The 16,132-nt window shown below is 41.1% G+C and overlaps 1 protein-coding gene across 3 annotated transcripts in view; it reads left to right on the top strand.

Moving 5' to 3' along the window:
- The window catches only part of EPB41L4A (erythrocyte membrane protein band 4.1 like 4A), a 536,698-nt gene that overhangs the window by 224,485 nt on the left and 296,081 nt on the right, over positions 1-16,132 (top strand). For all 3 annotated transcript variants that reach the window (XM_033929128.1, XM_033929127.1, XM_033929129.1), the window contains one exon: positions 1,178-1,256. In XM_033929128.1, the coding sequence (XP_033785019.1) occupies positions 1,178-1,256 (79 nt within the window). The remainder of the gene's footprint in view (positions 1-1,177; positions 1,257-16,132) is intronic.

The raw sequence follows: 16,132 nt of genomic DNA, 5'->3' as shown, positions 1-16,132 counted from the left end.
CATAGATGTGTATGTCTGAAAACCCAAATACATATTCCTTGTGTAAATATTGGTATGATATAAATTTCTGCAGTTGAACGCATTGCCTATTATTTTACAGTTGCATCACTTCCCTCTTATCCTCAGATTTGGTGATATGGTCCCCTCAGCTCTTCATCTCATTCCTTTTGGGTTGTTTTTTTTTGTTATTATTTTATTCACTAGGTTATCCACTTATCCCCTTCAATAAAACAAGAAAAGCATTGTGGGTAGTTATGCTGGCACAAAATTAAAGAAGCTGACAAAAACCCTTAGTAACCCTAGCAGTAGAGGAACGAGCTAACCTTTTCTTTCTTATCGGACAATCCATTAAAACCCTAACATTAGAAAACTATGTGCCTGGTCTTTGCTTTCAGTGCATTTCTTCGCATATTGGTTTAATAGCCCAAATCTTCACCATTAGATTTAAATGAGCAGTGCACTTGTATCTATGCAAGTCTTTGCACACAATTTTTTTTTTTTTTGTGTGTGTGTGCGCAAATATCCTCATGCATAGAATGGTAATAATAGCATGGAAGATGTGTATGGAACCTGGTAGGCTGGGTAGATGAATATATACAACAGAAAAGGATATATTCATTCACCCAGCCTACCAGGTTCCATACACATCTTCCATGCTGTTTATGGAACCTGGTAGGCTGGGTGGATGAATATATCCTTTTCTGTTGTCTATTATTTTCATTATATACCTACAATATTATAGTGACATAATCATCTCTGGTTCAGTTGGCCATTTTATCGTAGTAGCATCAGAAGCAATTGGAACACTAATAGGTTATTGACTCCGTACTCTTTTCTAGAAATGGTCCAACCAGAGTATGTTGGATCAGTGAGGGATCTGTTGCTATTACTTTTTGAGCTGTGTCTGGCTCTATAGCTGTAACGGAGTCTTCAGGTTCTAGCACTGGAAGCCTTTTCAGAAAACTGTATTTTCTAGAAAGTGTTAAAATTTAACCCCCACCCGAAACCTCTTGAAATATGGGGCTTAGAGTAAGAGTGATTGAGTTTTAGCTGTACTACCATTCTAATTGTAATACTACAATGCAGGTAAAGTTGTTATTACCAAAGCTTGGTTATTTGAAAATCATTTTGTAAAATTTATAAGTAATAATAATAGTTTTATGTCTTATTTTTCTAGCGGGGCCACCATATACCCTGTATTTTGGTGTTAAATTCTACATGGAAGACTCTTGTAAGCTTAAAGAAGAAATTACAAGGTACGGTATAAATGCACTATTAGTGGAGGTTGGAGAAATGTGAATAACCCTGGGTGTAGCTCAGGGTTATCAGCTTTGTTCCTCTGGGTCGCCAGACCAAATATCTGCAATTAATTTTCATGAGATTCGATATATTTCATGAGATATTTGAATGGTTTTGCTTAGGTACCAGGATAATTTTCCCCCTTATTTACCCTGAAAACTGCATCTGTTTGTGTACGTCCCTGTCCCCCGTCCCTGCAGATAACTGTGGGAAATCATCCCGTGTCATTCTTTAGTGTCTAAACCTCAGTCCTTCTACACCAGCATTCTTTAATGCAAGGCTTGAGGGTTCAGTAGCTGTGCCCATTCATACTCTGATTCTTTCCTCTCTCCTTAATCCTTTCAGGACCATAAGGATCGTAGGCCAATTTTTGTGGTTTTGACGACATTTTTATGGTAAAAAGGGCTTGCAGATGCCAAAAAATTGATTTTTTTTGTGAAATATCATTATTTTTATTTTAAAAAATCACACTTCTGGCTTATGGACAGTGTGGCAAGTGAATCTTCTCGTCAATCTAGCAACGACGCTAATGAATGAATGTCGGAACCAGTTTGTTTACATAAAGGCAGTATCATATGGAATCCGTACATATCAAATTTAGAACTGTAGACTATCCCAATCAAAATTTATAGGATTTTAAAGTTATGGGACAAATATGTCCCTTGGTCCTGAAAGGGTTAAAGAATACGGGGATGGTTTCCTATGGATAAACTGCGGGGACGGGGACAGATTCCTGTCCCCGTGTCATTCTTTAGTTTGTGGGTCCTAATGAGAACTGAATTGAGATCTACTGATCTAGCCCAAATCATTCTTTCATATTTAATGGTAGATGAGAATAATCTAAGTCAGGTCAGCAGTGAAGAAACTCATCACCATCTGAAATTTGTTCAGTGGCCATTGGGGAGTTAATAGTGTTTAGGGCATGATTTAGTGAAGGGTGTTTTTGACCCTTTTGTAGCCTTGGGAAAAATGTTTGGTTAATTCGTAAGCCCAGCCATCTTACAGTTGATAAGTATCCATATCTGTGAAGGCACGCTTGTTGACAGTCTAAGTGGAGAGGCCAAGAACTGATTTGCATTGAAAAAGAATTGTTTTATCCATCTAGAGATGGTCCATCTACAATTAGTTTGAGAGAGAACACTGCATTAGAGAAGGACACGGGGACAAATTTGTCCCCGTCCCCGCAGGAGCTCAATTTCCCCCATCCCGTCCCCGCAAATTTTGTCGCAGTCGCTGTCCCTGCCCCATTCCTGTAAGCTCTGCCTTAACCACACAAGCCTCGAATACATGATTTTAAAGCGTTTGAGGCTTGTGCAGATGAGGACAGAGCTTGCAGGAATGGGGCAAGGACAGGAAAAGAACTTGCAGGGACAGGACGGGAAAATGAGTTCCCATGGGGATAGGGGAAAAATTTGTCCCCATGTTATTCTCTACACTGCATATAGTTCATACATGTTCAAAACACAGTCTTGTTCATTTATTGATTTGATGAAAAATAATAAAGACATTTTTTTTTTGATTTGAATAAAATCTGTGTCAAAATGTAGGTTTTACCTGGCCTCCTAGCATGACTCTTGGCGGCACTGACAAGTGGAGTTTTTACAAACCTGTCCCTAATTACAAAGTTAGTTTCCTGGATTGCTAATGATATTTGTGTCTTTTGTAGTAGATTAATGATAACCTTACCTTATGTCTCAATCACCAGGACTAGTGGTTTCTCTGATGCTGTGTAAGTTCAGTACGGGTTTAAAATTAAAGTAAATGAGCAGGATATTTTTGGAGCCACTTGCTATAATGTGAAAAAAGAGATGAAAAATTACCGCCTGCTTAAAAGGAGGCGGTAGCGGCTAGGGCGCGCTATTCCGCGCGTTAAGGCCCTAACGCACAGTTGTAAAAGGAGCCCTATATCTTATGTTAGGCTGCAGAGAAATTGTGTCCATGCAGCAGCACTGAATTAAACCCTTGTACTGTATGTGTATTTTTAGGTCTGCAAGTGAGCTTCGCACTTCATATGCTATCAGCTTCATTAGCATATGCATGAACATTGTTCCTTTTTGGACATGCAGAGCAGCTCTTAAGAACATAAGCAGTGCCTCTGCCGGGTCAGACCAGAGGTCCATCCCGCCCAGCAGTCCGCCCCCGCGGCGGCCCAACAGGTCATGACCTGCCTTAATCACCAGAAGGGGCCCCCTTGCCCCCTAGGTTTCTCATCGAAGTCCTATCTTCCCATCAATGTCCTAACCCTCCGGCCTTGCACCTGCACGACCTGGTGAGCTGTCTATACTTATGCAACACCCCAGCACCTCCCTCAGTACCCCACGATCCCCTTTTCCCTCAGGAATCTGTCCAATCCCTGTTTGAATCCCTGTACTGTACTCTGCCGGATCACTTCCTCCGGGAGCGCATTCCATTTGTCCACGACCCTTTGGGTGAAGAAAAACTTCCTTGCATTTGATTTGAACCTATCTCCCTTCAGTTTCTCTGAGTGCCCCCTCGTACCTGTCGTCCCTTTTAGTCTGAAGAACCTGTCCCTGTCCACCCTCTCTATGCCCCTAAGTATTTTGAAGGTCTCTATCATATCCCCCCTGAGTCTCCTCTTTTCCAGAGAGAAGAGCCCCAGTTTATCCAGCCTGTCAGCATATGGGCAGTTTTCCAGCCCTCTTACCAGTTTCGTTGCCCTCCTTTGGACTCTCTCAAGAACTGCCATGTCCTTCTTGAGGTGCGGCGACCAATATTGAACGCAGTATTCCAGATGTGGGCGCACCATCGCTCGATACAGCGGCATGATGACTTCTCTTGTGATGGCAATATGGAAGAACTCAAAATGGGGGAGAAGTGTGAGGATTATACTCATTGTGTGATATCAACACAGACTAATGACAAACTAAAAATGCTCCCATTTTTGCTCAGTGTTTTGCTTAATTAATATGTGTTGGAACACATTCATGCTTGTGTCGGATAGGAAGCAATGGTGGGAAAAGCAGAAAGAAAACAGTGGCAGAAAACCTGTTAACTCTCTCCAGAAAGTGAACTCCTTTGTCCTTGGAAGGTGCAAAGCTTGATTTTATTTTATTTCTTTATTTTTAAAATTTGTATATCGTTTTATATCAAAATTGTTTACAAAATGGTTACATACATAAAATGTTAAAAATCAAATCAGGTCAAGTAGAAACAGACAGCATTAATTCTAACTACTACTACTACTACTATTAATTATTTGCATAGCGTTACCAGATGCACGCAGCGCTGTTCAGAGTCAGAAAAATGCATCAACAAATAATTGTGTTTTTTAACAGTTTTCTAAATGAACTTCTGTCGCTGCATTTTTGAATTTGGCCAACAAGGGCATTCCATAGTTCTACCCCTGCACATGAAAAGGTCATTGCACGGGTTTCCACATATTTTGGGTTGACATTTGTTTTCAACAACGCGGGCTTTTCCGAACGCAGTGATCTTGTTGGTTGATAACTAGGTATCTTACCCTTAAAGAATTCTGGAATCATGCCATATAGAAATTGGTGACAGATCATGATTGCTTTGTACTGGATTCTAAATACAACTGGCAACCAGTGGAGTTGTCGAAGATATGGCGTAATGTGCTCATATCTTGATGTTCCTGTTATCAATCTAGCCGTGGCGTTCTGTACCACCTGCAATGCCCTGCTTGCACTAAGGGAGGGCTTGTATGCATCATGCAAATTTCCATCTTTTCACATTGCCTTTCCATTTAATCATATAATTCTGTTATATCCATTAAGGTGAACGTAAGCTGCTCTAGTAAGAAAGGACAGTTTTCTAATATTCAGAAGAATCAGAATTCCACTTTCTCAATGATTAGATGCCCCGGCAGCTTTTAAAAAGTATTACACAGAGTATGTAGGCAGAGAAAGAGAGAGGAAAACTAATAGATCCCAGTTGCCTACTCTCTTAGTGGAGGGAATCAGTGGCTATACTTTAAAACAAAGGGAGAGAGGGAGCAGATACACCTAGGTGTCTGCCACGTTGAAGCAATATTCTGACTTTTGAAATTTATAGTGATATTAAAAGTCCCCCACCACCACCATATTTCTCCTGTTATTGCATATATGTCACACAGAATGGTTTCTGATCTTTAAACAAAATGTAATATTTGTCAAAGGAAACCTGAGTAAACACAGTATATTTTAAAAATTATTATTCATATATTTTATAGAACTAAGTTATCCAACACCCATATCACCCATGTGAAAAAGCAAATCAGCCAACTGGCCATATTTAATTGATAATTCAATTCAGCTAATTGAACACAGCTAGGCCTGATTATAGCCAATCCTATTGAATCTAAATTTCACTGTATATTGCATCTTGCCATGAAAGTGAAGTAGTTATCACAAAGTTTTTACAAAAATGCTATGCCATGATTAAAGAAATTCCAGAAGAGATGAGAAAAATAGTTATTGAAAAATATCAGACTAGAAAAAGTTACAAAGACCTCTACCGAAACCAAAATGTGAGCCATTATTTCCAAATGGAGAAGACTTGGAACAGAGGGTAGGGTTAAATGGCTATTTTTCTCAATGGAGGAGGGTAAATAATGGAGTACCACAGGGATGTGTACTGGGACTGATGCTATTTAACTTATTTATAAATGATCTGGAAATTGGAACAACGAGTAAGGTGATTACATTTGCAGAGACAACCATGCAGATTGTGAAAAATTGCAGGCAGAGCTTAGGAAATTGGAAGACTGGGCATCCAAATGGCAGATGAAATTTAATGTGGACAAATGCAGTGATGCATACTGGGAAGAATAACTCAAATCACAGTTACCAGATGCTAGGGCCCACCTTGGAGGTTGAAGAGGCCTGGTTTGGCGCACACGGCGAAGAAGTGCTAGGGCTAAAAGTGAGAACATAGACATCATTGGAGTCTCCGAAACATGGTGGAATGAAGAAAACAAATGGGATGCAGCACTGCCGGGGTACAAACTATCGCCAGGACAGGTCAGGTCAGAAAGGAGGAGGAATAGCCCTATACATAAAAGAAAGCATACACTCGACCAGAGTGGACACAGCGGTGACGACCAACAATTTGGAATCGCTATGGGTTAAAATACCGGGAAGGAAAGGGCCCAAGATAAAGATGGGCCTGTACCATCGTCCACCTGGGCAAACCGAAGCAAATGATGAAGAAATGAAAGCCGAGATGAATCGAGAATGCAAAAGCGGTAACACGATTGTTATGGGAGACTTCAACTATCCCGGGATAGACTGGAGTCTTGGAAACTCAAAATGCACTAGGGAGACCGGATTCCTGGAGGCTATACAGGACTGCTTCATGGAGCAGCTTGTCAGAGAACCGACGAGAGGGAATGCCATTCTGGATCTAATCCTAAATGGGCTAAGAGGACCTGCGAAGGAAGTGGAAGTAGTGGGACCGTTGGGAAACAGTGATCACAATATGATCAAGTTCAAAGTTGAAGTAGGAATACCGAAGGGAAAGAGAACCATAGCGACAACTTTTAAATTCAAGAAAGGAAACTACAAAGCGATGAGAGTAATAGTAAGGAAGAAATTTAGGAACACCTCAAAGAAATGACAGACTGTAGAGCAAGCCTGGTCTTTATTCAAGGACACGGTGATTGAGGCGCAAAATCTACATATACCAAGATTCAGAAAAGGGTGCAAAAAGAATCGAACAAAAGACCCGACGTGGATAACCAAAGAAGTGAAGAAAGCGATAGGTGATAAGAAGAATTCATTCAGGAAATGGAAAAAGGACAAAACTGAGGACAGTCTTTCTTAATTGTACAAGTTGATTATACTCCACCATAAACAGTATAATGGGTAGAATATATACTTTTTAAAATAAAATAAAAAAATAATATATTTCTGTAGCCCTACTAGACAAATGCATTATTGTACTGTACACACACAAGTAAAAGATAATCCCTTCTCTATAAAGCTTAAAGTCTATTCAAAACAGAAAAACAACTAAAGGGGAATTAGGGAGTTTATTATGAGAATGATTAAAGCAACATCAGTGTTCAACAGGTGAATAAGGGGTTAAGAGTTAAAGGCATCCTCAAAAAGGTGGGCTTTTAGCCTGGAATTATTTCATCATTTGCCAAAGTTCAGCCTTATCGATACTGCCAAGAACATTTTATGTATTTATTCATTCAATTTTCTATACTGTTTTCCCCGGGGAGCTCAGAACGGTTTACATGAATTTATTCAGTTACTCAACCATTTTTCCCTGTCTGTCCCAGTGGGCTCACAATCTATCTAATGTACCTGGGGCAATGGGGGGATTAAGTGACTTGCCCAGGGTCACAAGGCCCAGGGCAGTGAGGGTTTCAACCCACAACCTCAGGGTGCTGAGGTTGTAGCTTTAATCACTGTGCCACTCTAGAAATCAAAATGTAGTAAAAGTGAGTCAAGTATATAAAGTTATTGTGACATCACTGATGAAGTTGACTCTTAGGCACTGGTGGAATGGGGCATTATGATGTCATAATACAAGCTCTGGTTATTGGAGGCTCAAGCTTTTCACACTATTTATTTAGTCAATTTTCTATACCATTCTCCCAGGGGAGCTCAGAACAGTTTACATGAATTTATTCAGGTACTCAACCATTTTTCCCTGTCTGTCCCAGTTGGCTCACAATCTATCTAATGTACCTGGGGCAGTGGGAGGGGGGGGGGGAATAAAGTGACTTGCTCGGGGTCACAAGGGGCAGCATGGATTTGAACCCACAACCTCAGGGTACTGAGAGTGAACTTTAACCACTGCACCACACTCTCCCCTTTTGTATAACTCCTTTAAGTGCTATATTTCTTTGTTGGGCATAATGGTACCTAGGCTAGTATTCTATAATACTATCAAAACCTGTTTTTAGAGCGCCTAACCCATTTAGGTTCCTGTAGTTACACCAGGCATATAAGTGGCATAAGCGTGGGCATCTAAATTCTGCAGGGATGTGTGCAATGTTCTGTTCTGTAAATTACACATGTTAAGTGGGAGCTGCGTCCATATATACTTTGCAGAAATGCACTCTCTCTCAAATTCTGTATATGGCATCTAAAGTTATGCGTACACATGAGTGTGTGTAGCCAATGTGCACATACAATTTGATTGGCCTAATCAGCGCTGCTAATTGCAAATGAACACCTCGTAATTAATGCTAATTGGCACTAATTAAAAGTTACACACACAACTCAGAAAACACAATTATATAAAAAGTATGTGCCAGTTGCAGTGTGTGAATAGCACCTAACTGCTGTTTTTCCCCTGTTCTGGTACTTAATTGCCATTAACTTTCATTTTAGTGCCAAAAACTAGGTACCTAATTGGTGTGCCATATAGAACTACCCCTTATGTAACTTATCTTTTGTAGTTTTCTCTCAAAGCTATTTAAAGTTACAGTAACCCTTTTCTATGCAGGGTAGAAATATATTGGATTGTTTTTAGACTACTTTTTCATGATAAATAGCTGAGATCAGGCAACCCTAGGAGACACCATTGGTCAGACATTGTGTTGTCAGATAGGCTGCAGGGGAAAGCAGGATGGAAGGTTGGGCGTCTCCTAAGCTACTGGTCCTGCCTTCCTCTGCAGCCTATTGGTTGGCTAATGAGCTAGTAGCAGGGAGCAGATGAGAGCAGCAATGTAGGTCAGATAGGCTTTCTGCCTTTGTTCTGCCATAGAGAAGGAGAGAAGTGCTGAGGGAGGTGCTAGGAAAAGAATGAGGAATTGATAGGCATGAAAAGGAAAGTGCAGACATAGGCACTGATAGGTTGTGAGAGGAAAAGAGGCTGAGGGAAGAGATATGAACTGTGAAAGGGAGAATAGAGCTGAAGTGAATGAAAGCTAAGGGCTGGAGGTGAGGGCTGTGATACATGGAATGACTTAGTAACATAGTAAATGATGGCAGATAAAGACCTGCCTGGTCCATGCAGTTTGCCCAACCATCACATTCAGTATCAAGGCAATGTTGAGCCCACAATCCAGTAATTATTCATTTTATTTGCTAAGTTCCACTATAAGATGTCTTCCCCTCCCCCCAAGATAGGCAAGATCTGTACTTAAATTATATGAATGTATACAGGAATAGGGTTACCAGATGTCTTGGGAAAACATGGACATGTCCTCTTTTTAGTGGACTGTCCGGGTTCCTGGATGCACGTTCCAAACCCAGTAGTTTGTCCAGGTTTTGGAAAGCCCTGATGAACTTTGTCTGCATCTGGAGGGCCTCTGAGCATGCGTGGATGATGTCACACACATCCGCGCATGCTCAAGGCCCTCCAGACGTAGCCGGAGCTCATTGGGGAAGAAGATGAGGCTTTAAGGGGGTGGGGCTGGAGGCGAAACAAGGGGGTGAGGCAGAACAGGGCAGAGCCATGTGTCTTGATTTGTGAGGCTCCAAATATGGTGACCCTATACAGGAACAGACTATAGAAGTCCACCTGGCACTGGCTACACTGCCCCACATCGCCGTCAAAGCTAACTTCAGCCAGTCCCAATCTTGTCTGCCCATATATGGGAGAAAGACCGAAGAAGTCTGTCCGGCATTGGCCCCACTTCCTCCATTGCCAGGGCTTCCATCCAAGCATCACTCCTACGTATCATAAACAAAGTTATAGTTGTTGATCTGTTGAGTTTTGTGTTGATACTATCGTTTTTCTGTTTAGGGATCCTTTTTGTTTATCCCGCACATTTTTGAACTCCGTCAATGTTTTGTTTCCACCACCTTTACAGGGAGGGCATTCCAGGCATCCACCACTCTCTCCATGAAAAAGTCTACCATCCCGAGCCTTGTATTATATCTAGTTTTACTGCTTCTCCGTCTCTGGAAAAGACGAGCAGTTTTACTCCCTTTTGCCAATATTCTAATGTAGGTAGAAAGAGTGTCAGGTGGGTTTTAAGGATTTCTTTACTTTGGTGTGAATCTAGTCACATTCTCTTTTTTTTTTTTTTTTTTTGTAACAAGATCAAAAGCAGCTTGCAAATTGCCCTCAATATTCTCTACATTTACTGCATAGCTCATTGGAGAATATGTTCCTTTGTTCCTTTTCATATGCCTTAACAGAATCAATATATGCCTCCTGAATTATTTTAAACTGTATCTCTCGCAAACGATTGATCTTTAGGGAAGAAGCAACATCTGATTACAGAGGGTTTGCTGTAATAATATGTACTAAGCTTAGTGTACCTCATGTAGCACACATTTCTTTTATGCTTTCATGCAGGAAGGATTGTAGTAAGGAACAATGTATGTGGCAATAGGGTTATCGGTGGTCAATCTAGCAGCAACTCCACTTCACGTGCAATAACGTGCAGCATTGGGCTTAATGCATTGGCATTAGCTAGCAGCCATGTTTATTTATTTATTCATTCAGTTTTCTATACTGTTTTCCCAGGGGCGCTCTGAATGGTTTACATGAATTTATTCAGGTACTCAAGCCTTTTTCCCTGTCTATCCTGGCATGCTCACAAGCTATCTAATATATCTGGGGCAATGGGGGACCAAGTGACCTGCCTAGGGTCACAAGGAGCAGCATGAGTTTGAACCTACAACCTTAGGGTGCTGAGGCTGTAGCTCCTGCGCCACAGTCTCAGACATGATATGGTAGAAGATAACATGGCAAACATCTGACAGAGATGGCAAAACACAGTTAACAAAGCATAGTAACATAATATGACAAAACATGGTATGGTGGGACATGGCATGGCAAGCATAGTATGGCAAAACATAGCACTGCTAACATATTATTAAAAAGCATGGCTAGTATATTATGACATGACTTGGCAGAATTGATAAGGCAAGCATGCATGAGGAAACATAGCATGGAAGACATGGAGTCGCAAATACAGTCAAACCTCGGTTTGCGAGTAACGTGGTTTACGAGTGTTTTGCAAGCCGAGCAAACATTTTTGCAAATCGTGACTCGAAAACCGAGCGTTGACTCAATTTGCGAGTCCCCCCGCCCGCGAACCGGCATTGCCCCTTGTACGCCGCCCTCTCCCCCACTAACCGGCATCGCCCCCCTCTTGAAAGCCCACCCGCCTAAACTGAAGCCTTATCCCATCTGGCACCGGCACGCAGCAGCAACCCACAGGAGGTGCCGGTGCCTGAAGATCGTGCTGCTTGCCGGACTGTGTTTGATGCGACAACGGCAACATCAAATTTATACTGCACAGAAGAAAGGCCCGATAATCTACTTCTGTATTCTGTCACGAAAACTTGATGATTTTCATCGTCGGTTGGAGTCGAACACGAGTCAATAGCACTGAACAAGGGCTTTAGGTAATGCTGCCGCTAATCAGTAAGCACAAGCTAATGAAGATGTACTGATTAGCACAGTAACACCCATCTTCCATCTTCCACACATATTCCTTGAACAACAACAACAACAACAAATTAATCATTTTTAATGTGTGGGTAGCGCTTCCTGATTTGGGACTTACCACAGGATGCCTGAGTGTGTCCCACAGTGAGCCCTTTTAATTCCTGGTAAGCACAAAGACCCCTGAATTATTTTATGTATCCTAGGGCCGGTCTGTGTACCGGTGCCGGTCTGCAGAAAATTTCTGCCGGTCCGCGCAGGGCCAGCGAGATCTACAAATTAAATTTCCTGTCGGGCATCTCTTCCCCTTTCCCTTGCTGGCGTTAAGATCAGCTGCAGTACTGCTACAAACGGCCGGCAAAAAGAAAGAAAGAAGCCGCGGGACTTTTGCTCTTGCCTGCATCACTATAGGCTCTGCCGATCTTGATCCTGCCCCCTTCTGAAGTGACTTCCTGTTTTTGAGGGGCAGGATTGAGACCGGCAGAGCTTGTAACGAATAGCAATTCAGGCAAGAGGAAAGGTCTTCTGTCTTCATTCTAGCCGTCTGATTTAGCGGGACCATAATTGAAGGTAGGGTAGGTTTTGTCTTTGTTTTTGCTGCCAAGTTTAGCAGGACCGGGGTCGAAGGCAGGGCTACTAGCAATCGAGTGCTGGAAGAGTGGATCGGGGCCAGCAGCCAAGGGAGGAAATAAGAGATGCTGGATTATGAGGAGAGGGAAAAATGTGATATAGGTGTTGTTGGAAGGGGATGGTAGACCAAGGAGGGGGGATTGGTGTGACAGAAGGAAGATGGTGGATCCCCTTGGGGGAGAATAGTTATTGGAACTAGGTGGGAATTGGAAGAATAGGGACACAAAGATAGATGCTGGACCTTGCAGGGGGCAGAGAGACATGGAAAATGCTGAACATGAGGATGGAGTATAAAGACAGAAGTCAGATATTAGACATGGGTAGAGGGAGTAGGGAGACAGAGGGTATATGCTGGACATGGTGAAGGGGGAATAGGGAGACAAGGAGAAGATGCTGAATAAGGAATTGAGGGAGTAGGGTGATTGAAGGTATCTGCTGGATTAAGATGGGGAAAAGAGGGGAGGCACTGGGATGGGGAAAGATGGTGGGTTGGCTGGATGGCTCAGCAACGGGAAGAAAAAAAGAACACAGGAAGATGCTGGACATGGAGGTTGTAGGGTGAAGGAAAAAAGCAGACTTGACTGAGTAGGACTTGACGGAGTAGGTGGGAGATGCTGGACACAGGGTGGATGCAGTAAGAAGAAAAAAGAGGTTCTGGATATTGGAATAATAGGTAGAAGACAGGAAGGGACAGAAGTGGCAGATAGATTGAAGACCTTGGAAAGAAATTTAAGAAAAGACAGAAGAAAGCAGAACAAAATGGGCAGATAATAAAGGTAGAAAAAAAATAATTTTATTTCTATTTTGTCATTAGAATATGTCAGATTTGAACTATATATCCTGCTAGAGACATAACTGGGGACTGCAAAGCCCAGGCAGTGCTTCTTTAGCTTCCAGCACTCCCCTAACACTATTCCTGTCATGTGTGATTGCAGTATTCTGTTAGCATGATATTTCTGTGGAGCATTCTGTAATAATTTGGCTTGTTTAGTTTTCTTGATAGTGGAGGGGATATATGTGAAGGGGAGGGGAGGGGAAACAGGGGTTTTGTTGGTCCTTGCTCTGTATATTTGTATTTATAAAATGACAATTGTACAGAATATTGTTTCTTTTTATACTTTAATAAAATATGTTCAATATAAAATCATAACTGAGGCTTGTGTGGATGGGATCAGATGGTTAGCAGGGACCGAACTCGCGGAGACGGGGTGAAAATGTTTTTTTAAATTTCAGTCTTAGTAGTTTGCCGGTCCACAAAATAATTATTTTATTTCCGCCGGTCCATAGGTGTAAAAAGGTTGAAGAACACTGTCCTAGGGTGTCCTGAATTAGGGAGGATGCTCTAATTTGCTTCCCGTTCCAGTGGCTGTATCTGCAGCATTTCCATGGCCAATAACTTATTTCCATTTGCATTAGTTATTACATTTGTATACTGCTTTCCTCTAGTTTAGACACAAAAAGGCACAATACTTATGTAAACTCAGTAATACAGTGCGGCTCATTTTCAAAGCACATGGAGGGGCATAATCAAAAGGAACGTCTAAGTCCGTTTTCATCCAAGTCGCAAGTCATCCAAAGTAAAAAATAGCTTAGGACACATTTTCGAAAAATGCATCCAAATTTTTTTCATTTCAAAAATCGTCTAACTATACGTCCTGCTGATCTGATCGTCCAAGCCGCTAAATCGTCCATCTTTATACCACATTTTCGTCCAGCTTTTCATCCAAGTTAAAAATGCCCAGAACAAGCCCTGTTGAACGTGGGAGAGGTCTGCAAAGTGATGGACTGAACACCCAGACATGGCACCTAAATAGGTGCTGATGCATCTCTTTCTTCAGTCCTGCATAAGATAGATAACTTATGTTACTAAAGATGATTCCATTTTTCAAGATGCTACTAAAGATGTGGCCCTTTTTCAATAGGCATTTCTTTATAGGGAAGATGCCCTTTTCAAAGAAGGCTCTGTGGATCTTACTGCTGTGTGTTTCTGATGTAGGAAAGTGAACAAATGCACAGCAAAGTCAGCAAATGACCTTTGATTATAAATACAGTTCATTCAGATTCAGAAGTGAATGCTTGTTTTTTGCTCTGAAAGGGTAAATAGCAATCAGAACTGTTTGGCTGGTGTAATATGGGATCAGATTCTGATTGAGGGGCTATTTCAGAGATGTATTTCTTTTGCCCTTTAAAGTTGTTAGTTAGCAATTATACTTTGGGTAGAAACTGTGTAAAGCTCTCTGGGAACCAGTCAGCTGTCAATTAAAGGTTCATCTAGCCATATCAGCTATGGTTCTTTTTTTTTTTTTTTGGGGGGGGGTCCAAATTGTCAAGGATATATACTTTGAGGCAGCAGGAACTGCTACTCCATATCTTGTGGGAAAGCACAAATCTGAAAATTCATGTGCTTGATAATGGTGGAAAGATTTTGATATGAATTATGCTTGGTAGCATTGAGAGAAGACCAAACCATAGTAGAGAGACAAAATTATTTGCTTTTGTCTTCACTGATAAAGATAGAAACATGATGACAGATAAAGGCCAAATGGCCCATCTAGTCTGCCCATCCGCAGTAACCATTATCTCTTTCTCTCTCTAAGAGATCTCATGTGCCTATCCCACGCTTTCTTGAATTCAGACACAGACTCTTGTCTCCACCATCTCTTCTGGGAGATATACCCATGGCAGCAATGCTATTTAATGGTAATGAGTTGGAAGAACTGGAAACAAATCTCTGTTAACCTGAGAGATGTAATAGGATAAATTGAAAAACTAAAAGGTAACAAATTACCTGGACTGAATGATATACATCCCAGAGTATTGACAGAATTAAAAAAAATAAAATCTGTAATTTGTAACATACTGAAATCAAGCATAATACCTGAAGATTGGCAAGTGATCAATGTAATGCCAGTTTTTAAAAAGGATTCCAGAGGTAACCTGGTAAATTACAGATTGATGAGCCCGACATAAGTGCTGGGGAAAATAGTGGCGAGATTGCAAAGAACAAAAATATCGAACATATGTATAAAGTATGGATTAATGGGACAAATCCAATATGGATTTAGCCAAGGTAAATCTTGCCTCGCCAATCTGCTGCCTGATTTTTATTTTTATTTTTTTTAATTCTTTTTGGATATGGTGGGATCAAAATATAGATAAAGGTGAGCTAGTTTAAATTTGGTTGCCTGTGTTATAAAGTAATATCTGGTATGGCTTCAGTCTATTTAGTTGATCAATTTATTTCCCCCATCATAGACATTCTACTTGGATAGCTTCCCTTTTTGATTTTCCATTGCCCAAAAGTTGTCGCTATAAAAGATATCATAATAGACTACAGTACTATCATTTCAAGCAGCTACTTGGGATACTGATTTTCATCAATTATTCTTTACATTTACATCATATCAAAATTTTAGGAAACTATTAAAACATTTATTAGGGAAATTTTTGTAAGATTGAAAATGTATTTTATTGTGTTGTAGCAGTATTTTACTTTTGTTAAACCACATAGATCTGAAGGGTAACGTGATATACAAATGTTATGTTATGTAGCTGATGTAGAGGGTCATTTTCGATAGGACATTTAAGTCTAACTGTGGATATCTCCTGCAAAACATCCAAATTTGGAGGCATAGAAAAAGCCATTTTCAAAACCTAAACTGCTAGATGTCCAAAAACACTTTTTTTTTTTTTTTTTGGGGGGGGGGGGGAGAAATCATCTACTTGGACTTCCAGGCCATCAGGCTGTCTAAGCCATTAAAACATCCAACGTTATACCCCATTTCCAACCCAAAAAAGGTCCCAAGTTGGAACTGTCCAAATGATCTGCATTTAGACGTAGAAGTGGTCAACCTTCTAATGGACTGGCCACACAATCATG

Source organism: Geotrypetes seraphini, chromosome 1 (genome assembly GCF_902459505.1).
Source record: "Geotrypetes seraphini chromosome 1, aGeoSer1.1, whole genome shotgun sequence".
NCBI classification, from domain to species: domain Eukaryota; kingdom Metazoa; phylum Chordata; class Amphibia; order Gymnophiona; family Dermophiidae; genus Geotrypetes; species Geotrypetes seraphini.
This window is presented reverse-complemented; position numbering and strand designations above follow the sequence as displayed.